At 41.6% G+C, this 8889-nt stretch overlaps 1 protein-coding gene across 1 annotated transcript; it reads left to right on the top strand.

Moving 5' to 3' along the window:
* Nucleotides 1-340: 340 nt before the first annotated feature.
* On the top strand, nucleotides 341-4275 carry LOC129837482 (electron transfer flavoprotein subunit beta-like). Its single transcript, XM_055903682.1, has 7 exons — nucleotides 341-483; nucleotides 1699-1857; nucleotides 2266-2424; nucleotides 2536-2598; nucleotides 3055-3213; nucleotides 3310-3526; nucleotides 3766-4275. The coding sequence occupies exons 1-6, from the start codon at nucleotides 433-435 to the stop codon at nucleotides 3478-3480; spliced, it is 762 nt and encodes a 253-aa protein (XP_055759657.1). The 5' UTR covers nucleotides 341-432; the 3' UTR covers nucleotides 3481-3526; nucleotides 3766-4275.
* The last annotated feature ends 4614 nt before the right edge of the window (nucleotides 4276-8889 follow it).

The following is an 8889-nucleotide window of genomic DNA, read 5'->3' as shown; positions in this document are numbered from 1 at the left end:
AAACAGGTAGAACATGTATCTCTATGAGCCAATATGTAACCCATGTACAGTCTATTACAGTGTCTTGCATTGGGGGCTATTCGGGAGGGACAAATACCAGTGTCAATGTTGTCTTTTTTTCATTATTTGTCTAAATATAAATAATTTCAAAACATATTTGGCATGTGTTTTCATAAATTACTCGTTGCATTTTCTTGTTGTCACAATATATGTGGCTATTGATTACAATGAAATCTGTTTTGAATGAGTTATTCACATTGCAACGTTTTGAAATACGTGCTTTTATTTTAAAGGTTTCATAACTACCATACCGAAGTGACGTTATCATTTTTGCTGTTAGTAGAATGCTAGTCCCAGCTTCTTGGGTGAAAGTTCGTTGTGGTGACTGGGTAGCTAGCTACTGTACATTGCTGAACCGAAGAATCGCTAACAATGTCGCGGGTTCTTGTTGGAGTTAAACGTGTAATTGACTATGCTGTCAAGGTAGCTACTCCCCCACTGTCTTGTATTTAAAAGAAATTCAACATTTCACGTGCAGAATTTCCATTCGAGACTTCCTATGGCTATGGTAGTTAACTAACTAACGTTACTAGCTAACGTAAGGTGGGTGGATGGATGAAGGGTTAGTTTAGCAAGCTAGCGTTCATTGTTTGAATGTCAAGTCTTCAACTAACAACCATAACTGCAAGGAAAATACCAAGGTCATTACAGGGTTATCTAGGTAACAGTTAAGGTTAATTTGTCTAGCGTGCTACTCCTCGAATTGGAAAAACGATGAACAACTGTCAAAATTAAAAAAGAAAGCTAACAACACATTGTCACTGTATTGTGACAATGTATTGCACATGTTAAGCTACATGTATAATCCTCATTCAGGCTTCATCACAATGATTTAAAAACATATAATCAACTAGGTGTCACAGCATCAGAACAGTTAGATAGTAGGCTATCACTATCCAAGCCACTCATATCAGATAGTTAGTTCCAAGGTAATATATATATATTTTTGTAAAGGAAGCCTAGCACCATATCTATTACAAGTTATTTCATACTACAGTCTGAGCACTCTTGCTTCAGCTGCACCTAACTAGATCCCTGTAGCCGTCTCTCGGGGCACTCGGTTAAACTATGTTTCTACCCTTCCCAGTCCCATATGCTGCCCCAACTCTTATCAGACAGAGGTGGTGTGTGAGAGAGACATACACACAGTCTTTGCCAGTCATGTATTATGAGGTGACTAATGTATATGGGATGGACTTATTGATAGAATTTGGGCGTTTTAAAAGGTTTATTTACCATGGCTGTTCAATACTATTGGGTTAGTGGCAGGCTTTCAAACGTGTTCCAGAATAGGTTTGACTGCCTCACAAATTCAATAGGAAAGCTCAGAGCACACCTACATCGGGCCCACAGCAACTATTTACAAGTGCCCAGACTGCAGAGTGTCCCCACACTCAACTCTGGCACATTGACTGCCTGCACTTCATGTCTCCAGCCTCTGTCTTTGTCTGTTTAGTTGTTTGTCTGTCTCTCTCTGACCCTTCTGAGTGACTATCCAGTAGTCACTTATGTTCAGTAGGGCAAAGCTCTTTGAAACTGAATTAGCATTTCTTATTGGAGTTCAGGTAGTCCCATTGTTTTTCAGTCAGTTTTTTTCTGTTTGGTGCCTAATGAAGACTTCCCTGCCCTCTCCCTTAGATCCGTGTGAAGCCCGATCACAGCGGGGTGGTGACAGATGGCGTCAAGCACTCAATGAACCCCTTCTGTGAAATTGCCGTGGAGGAGGCCGTCAAACTCAAGGAGAAGAAGTTCATCAAAGAGGTGGTGGCCGTCAGCTGTGGGCCCACGCAAGTAACGGTAAGAGTGACGTGGTGCTCTGGCCTGGCGATGCCATTTTGAAGACGGGCGGATTCAACGGTGCAAAACATTTTCCTTATTCTACATGACCTTATACATATCTGTTCTACTCAATTCATTTCTGTCTTTACGTTTCAATCCGAACGTTCTGTAGCATTAGGCTACATCCTTAACAGGCCTTCAATAGCTAACGTTTGGAGGGAAGCTTTGGATCTTGTTTCTTCATTAGGATACCGGTCCTGAGTGTTTTCATTCTATTGTAAGAAGGATTCTGCAGTGGGTCACCTCCAACTTGACTGTGCTAATGATTGTATAATTCTGTTATTGTTCTCAGATGGTGTTCTTATATAATTTTGAGAACCCTACCGCTCAAGTGTTTGTATTGTGTGTTTGTGTGTGTGTTTGTAGGAGACCATCCGTACTGCACTGGCCATGGGGTGTGACCGCGGCATCCACGTGGAGGTCTCAGGAAAAGACTATGAGGCCATGGGACCCCTGCAGATCTCCAAGATCTTAGCTGCCCTGGCCAAGAAGGAGGAAGCCTCACTCGTCATCCTGGGCAAACAGGTCATCCGATGCAATAGATTGTGCCACTGCCACACCAATGCCAGTTGACTTTGAAATCGAACCTCATCATCTCATGCAATGCTCACTAATTGTGTTGGTATTTTTTGACAGGCCATTGACGATGACTGTAACCAGACGGGTCAGATGACGGCAGCCTTGTTAGACTGGCCACAGGTCAGTAGTGGTTTCTTGTTGTAATCCTTTTTCTCAGCAGGAATCACTAAACTGATCTCAGAGCATAGAGGCCTTGTTAACTGCTGACTTGGATACCATTGCTGTCCGGACCAGGACCTTTTCTCATGGTCTTTATAAGCATTAGTATATTGACGTAATGTCAGGTGAAGAGACCAGCTGAACTAGCAGGCCTTAGATTATGTCACTACAGTCAACACAGTCTGCACTGAAAAGTAGACCAAAGGCCAAATAAAGGGCAAAATTAGGGTGTATTTACATGGTTAAACCACCAGATGTCACCCTTGGATTGCCTCGTGGCCTACAACGGGTTTACAATTGTCAGGTAACAAAAACAAAGCCTTCTTTCCATTTAGGTTAACTTGATAATTTCAGATACTATTTCATCTCAATGTGGATTATGACATCTACTAAATGTAGGACCTCACATTCTTGCAGGGCACATTTGCATCTGAGGTGACCATCGATGGGGAAAAGGTGAAGGTGGTGAGGGAAATCGATGGTGGTCTAGAGACCATCAAAATCAGCATGCCAGCCGTCCTCACAGCAGACCTTCGACTCAACACCCCCAGATACGCCACCCTGCCCAACATCATGGTAATACACACAATGTACATTTACTCAAAGTGTACACACACACACAAACACAAATAGGACTTTAATTTCTCATCTCCTTCTCCCTCCACCTCCCAGAAAGCCAAGAAGAAGAAGATAGCCACCATGAAGCCAGCGGACCTGGGGGTGGACATGGTGTCGCGGGTGGAGGTGTTAAGGGTGGACGAGCCCCCAACGAGACTGGCCGGAGTGAAGGTGGAGACGGTGGATGACCTGGTTGCCAAACTCAAGGCAAACGGAACAATCTAGAGGCCCTGTGAGAGCCAAAGGGGGAGTGCAGGGGACACACAGAGGGGTGAGTCTCAAAACCTAAAAACAGTATGACTGTATCGGTAACCCATTAGAAAATGTCTGATGGATTCTCAGCATGACAGAGCACTGATGCATTTCAAGTTCATGTAACAACTTACCCTTGTGAATCATATAGGCAACCAAATTGCCTCACACCTTTGCCATAGTGTGCTGTACTTGACCAAGCTCAGTGTTTCTGTCTCTATTTGGCTGTAATATGTAATTCCCCCCTTTCTTTTGCAGGTCTCTGTTTGAGAGATGGAACAAAGTAATTTATCAAACGTGGAGGACTGGTTGCATAAGGCAGAACCCATCGCCACCCGGTCCTCTGTGTTTAACTCTGACTTCCATGATAGTAGCCTACTGACCTGGAATGAAGGGATACTGAGAAACACTTTCCTATAGGAGCCCACACAGCCCAGAGGGTGAAGAAGAGGGCCTGTTATTGTGCAATTTAATTCACATGGTACATCTGTATTGTAATTAATGTATCTTCTCTGTGAGTGTAGCTAACTAGTTAAGGAGGACCTAGACTCAAAACATGCACAACTTCCAAGCCAGTAATGTAAGTCAGTAACTTTCATTCACCCATGTTTCTGTATGTGTTGCACTGTACATTCAAGAGTCACAATAACATGTTCATCTGTAACATGGACCTTTGAAAATTCTATCATGAAACCCTACATTGACACATCTGGGCTATGCCGTTTGAGTTGGATGCTATGTGTAAATAAAGTTGCAGAGCTGAATGTGCATTCAGGGTGTGTGATATGTCTACTGACTTGGTTTGTATAAAGTTTATATAAATATAATTATTTCTGGGTTGGGTGGCAGCTCCGGTTGAACAGTGTCTCTCAGTAGATATGGGAAAATGATCAAAAACACACAAAGTTGACCTTTTACCATAAGCGCCTCTTCTGTTTAGATCGTACAGGATCCTACCATAACAATAAAGATATATTTTTAATATCTAGATCGGCTATTTTCCAGTGTCATTCTATGTTGAGGTATTCTGTCTTTCCACATCAGTGTTTTGGTTTTAAGATAGGCTCTTGAGTAGCTAGTACTTGGCAACAACCATCCAGTCACTGACAATGTTTGTTTATTCCATGTGTTGTGTTGTTGTTTGTGTCGCACTGCTTTGCTTTATCTTGGCCAGGTCGCAGTTGTAAATGAGAACGTGTTCTCAACTAGCCTACCTGGTTAAATAAAGGTGAAATAATAAATTAGAGTGCATGTTCCGAACCCCCTAAATCCCTGGGGGATTTAGACCAGACACTTTGGAAAAGGATTGTATCACATTGATCGATATGGGAATTTGGTTAGCGTCTTTCAGAAAAAGTGTAGTATCGTCAGCCAGCTGGCTTATAATAATTTCTTTACCAGCTATGGAGATACATTGTACAGGACTATTATTTAAATCAAATCAAGTTTATTTTATATAGCCCTTCGTACATCAGCTAATATCTCGAAGTGCTGTACAGAAACCCAGCCTAAAACCTCAAACAGCAAGCAATGCAGGTGTAGAAGCACGGTGGCTAGGAAAAACTCCCTAGAAAGGCCAAAACCTAGGAAGAAAGGCTATGAGGGGTGGCCAGTCCTCTTCTGGCTGTGCCGGGTGGAGATTATAACAGAACATGGCCAAGATGTTCAAAATGTTCATAAGTGACAAGCATGGTCAAATAATAATCAGGAATAAATGTCAGTTGGCTTTTCATAGCCGATCATTAAGAGTTGAAAACAGCAGGTCTGGGACAGGTAGGGGTTCCATAACCGCAGGCAGAACAGTTGAAACTGGAATAGCAGCAAGGCCAGGTGGACTGGGGACAGCAAGGAGTCATCATGCCCGGTAGTCCTGACGTATGGTCCTAGGGCTCAGGTCCTCTGAGAGAAAGAGAGAAGGAGAAAATTAGAGAGAGCCAAGATTTTCAAAATGTTCATAAATGACAAGCATGGTCAAATAATAATCAGGAATAAATGTCAGTTGGCTTTTCATAGCCGATCATTAAGAGTTGAAAGCAGCAGGTCTGGGACAGGTAGGGGTTCCATAACCGCAGGCAGAACAGTTGAAACTGGAACAGCAGCAAGGCCAGGTGGACTGGGGACAGCAAGGAGTCATCATGCCCGGTAGTCCTGACGTATGGTCCTAGGGCTCAGGTCCTCCGAGAGAGAGAAAGAAAGAGAGAAGGAGAGAATTAGAGAGAGCATACTTAAATTCACACAGGACACTGGATAAGACAGGAGAAGTACTCCAGATATAACCAACTGACCCTAGCCCCCCGACACATAAACTACTGCAGCATAAATACTGGAGGCTGAGACAGGAGGGGTCAGGAGACACTGTGGCTCCATCCGATGATACCCCCGGACAGGGCCAAACAGGAAGGATATAACCCCACCCACTTTGCCAAAGCACAGCCCCCGCACCACTAGAGGGATATCTTCAACCACCAACTTACAATCCTGAGACAAGGCAGAGTATAGCCCACAAAGATCTCCACCACAGCACAAACCAAGGGGGGGCGCCAACCCCAAAGAATTTCTAAGAAGTTGGGTGATTAATAAAAACAGATACGGAGAGATAGGACAGCCTTGCCTAATTACTCTCTTTAACTCAAATCTAGGTGAGGTGCCATATTTCAATTTGATAGAGCTGTTACCATTTGTATAGAGAGTATTAGTAGACTTACAGAAAAAATCCCCAAAGCCAAGTCTCTCAAGGGAGTGGAAGAGGAACTGATGCTCTACCGTGTCAAAAGCTTTATAAAAATCAAAAGATAATATGAAGCTATCCTCAGTTATTAGGTCTGAGTAGTCAAGTATGTCTAATACTAGTCTGACATTGTTCAAAATATGTCTGTTCCTCATGAAGCCAGACTGTGTTTCATCAATGATTGCATCCAGGACTTCTTTAGTTATCTTTGCAAGTAGTAAGGCTAATATCTTATAGTCATTATTAAGAAGGCAAATTGGATGCCAGTTATCGATGAGCAGCACTTATTTTTTAGGCTTAGGTATCAGTGTTATTAACCCCTGACTCATTGTAGGAAGGAGAACATTGTTTTTAAGACTCTAAAAATACTTCAAATTGTACAGAAAATAATTTGTACAATTCTGAAGTAATTGCATCAACATTATTGTTATTTAGATGTTTGATAGGCTCTATAATCTCTTCAACTTTGATGGGCTCATCACACTGTTTAGATTCTCTATCACTGATAGAGTGAACATTATTCAGAGAGTCAGAAAACATTTCTGTGGATTCCTGACAGTATGTAGAGGTATACAATTTCCTGTAAAAATTGCTACAGTATTTAGCGCTTAATTTTTGGTCATCTGTAATAACAGCATCAATGTTTAACTTATGGATAGTGTTATTTGTAGAGTGAAATTTCTCAAGTCTAAAGAAATAGGATGAATTCTGTTCTCCCTCAAGACATTTTTTCCTAGACCTAATAAAGGCTCCTTCTGCTTTTAATCTATATATATTATCCAGTTTATTTTGTAACTCAATCAATTCCATATTCTCCTCTCCGAGAGGCCGGCGGGGGACCTCTGAGAAAGGGAAGTTATCTTAAAGATCACCTTTTCCTCCTCAGCTCTTCTGGTCTTAGCAAGATTACTACCATAAGGTATTTGGACACCTCAACTTTAAATTAAAGAACTCCCAGTTCTTGCAATAAGATTTTTCTTCACAACCCCTTTCCCAAAAGTAGCGTAGCGTCTCGATTGAATACAGGCGGTTGACGTCAACAATCCTCCTCGAATATTCAAAAGAGATTAGAATATTGAGATGTATCCACCAATCCAAAGAAAGAATAGGCGAGAGCTAGGCAGCCCAGCCGTGCCGCTTTGTGAACAACAACTCCCGTTGCTGGTTTCTCCCAGAGGACAAGTGTCATAGGCGATGGAAAGAATGCAGTCCAACCTGTTACCTTTCATTAATCAGGTCAATATGTTACAATGGACCTGAAACACTGGTAAATCACCAGCCTACACCTTTTTATTTTGTGTCAACGTAATGTCTAGGTGACTGCAAAATAAATTATATTTCCCTGCTTTCTCACATTACTGTATGGTTGAATATGCCATTCTAGACTAGTTTACCTGTAGATGTTGATATAGTAAAGGACTGTCCCACCTCTAACTTAACAAGCACAGTCACTTTTGCATTGTTTATTGAAAGTTTTCCTGTAAAAGTAAAGCCCAGGTTAACCAATATTTTACCAATCAAGGCTTTGACATCGACACAGGTGAATTGCTCTCGAATCTTGATGACAGTTAGCCCGGACAGCTCGACAGTGAAGCAAGGTTGAGTGTAATAGAGGACACAACGCAGGAGCGATTGTATTACTTACTTGTCCATCAAACTTTCCCATTGACTTTTCACAGATTTCTTTGGTGGTATCTTAAAAAGCTAAAATGTGGAATATTTTTATGTGAAAGCTGTGAGCAATTTATGGTTTCGGATTTCGTGGATTTCTCTTTGAAGTTAACAAAACAAATATGTCCTCGTACCAGGCAAGAAGTGGGAAAACTCTGGGAAAACAGGCAACAAGATTTTCCAATAGAAAGACCTCATAAAACAGTTATTCCATTACCCTCATTAAAAAGCCTCATGGTTGTGGGTAAAAATGACCGTTTAAACCTCTGTGGAACATCTGGGCAGGATGAACCTGGTACTGAAGCTGCTCCTATGTTTTGTACTTTCAGTCTGATGGAATTGCAATGCCGTTCAGTCAGTTACACAATATCCCGTTTTTTAAAACACTTTTTAAGCAACCAATGACAATTGATATTTTAAGAAATTCCTTTTTTCGCCAATTTACAAGTTTCATAACTTGGGGATTATTACGGTTCATATAACCACTCTGTTCTGGTTAAGGGTTTCTTATGATTGTGCCCCTGGTACACATAAACATGGCCATCTCTGACAACCACTTTCAAATCCATTTCTATCCTCTGCTCTTTCAAAAGAGTTCAACAATGAACATGGTGAAATGTCTGGACGCCCATCAAGCTGTTGTAACTTAGTAAAAAGTCAAATTATACTTTGTAATAGAGTTATGACCTTGAGGGACATTGCTACATGTCTTCCTGGGCTGCTCTTAAAGTTAGCCACGATGCTCTTGGATAGTTTTTTCTCTTTCTCTTCTCCTAGAAGGTATTTCTATATACTTTGTAAGCTTGCAAGTATAGTACATCAAGTAGTACTGCTGTTATAGAAGTGCTGTATGTCTATGTGGTTTCAGATGGTTGAGGTGTGGAAGGTGGCAACATTGTGACCATTCTTGGGCATGAGAAGCAGAAGAAGGTAGACATCAAGGTCACTTCAGTGTAATTTCCAAGAGCAATGGTCATCAGTGG

The sequence above is a fragment of the Salvelinus fontinalis genome, chromosome 38, assembly GCF_029448725.1.
Source record: "Salvelinus fontinalis isolate EN_2023a chromosome 38, ASM2944872v1, whole genome shotgun sequence".
Lineage (NCBI taxonomy): Eukaryota > Metazoa > Chordata > Actinopteri > Salmoniformes > Salmonidae > Salvelinus > Salvelinus fontinalis.
The sequence above is the reverse complement of the archived record's forward strand: the minus strand, read 5'-3'. Positions and strand labels throughout refer to the sequence as shown.

What these genes read in the sequence shown, in the direction of transcription:
- LOC129837482 (XM_055903682.1), top strand. Translation starts at nt 433, where the DNA reads ATGTCGCGGGTTCTTGTTGGAGTTAAACGTGTAATTGACTATGCTGTC. An exon ending in TAATTGACTATGCTGTCAAG is followed by an intron (nt 484 to 1,698) that starts GTAGCTACTCCC and finishes CCTCTCCCTTAG; the next exon opens with ATCCGTGTGAAGCCCGATCA. An exon ending in CCTTGTTAGACTGGCCACAG is followed by an intron (nt 2,599 to 3,054) that starts GTCAGTAGTGGT and finishes ACATTCTTGCAG; the next exon opens with GGCACATTTGCATCTGAGGT.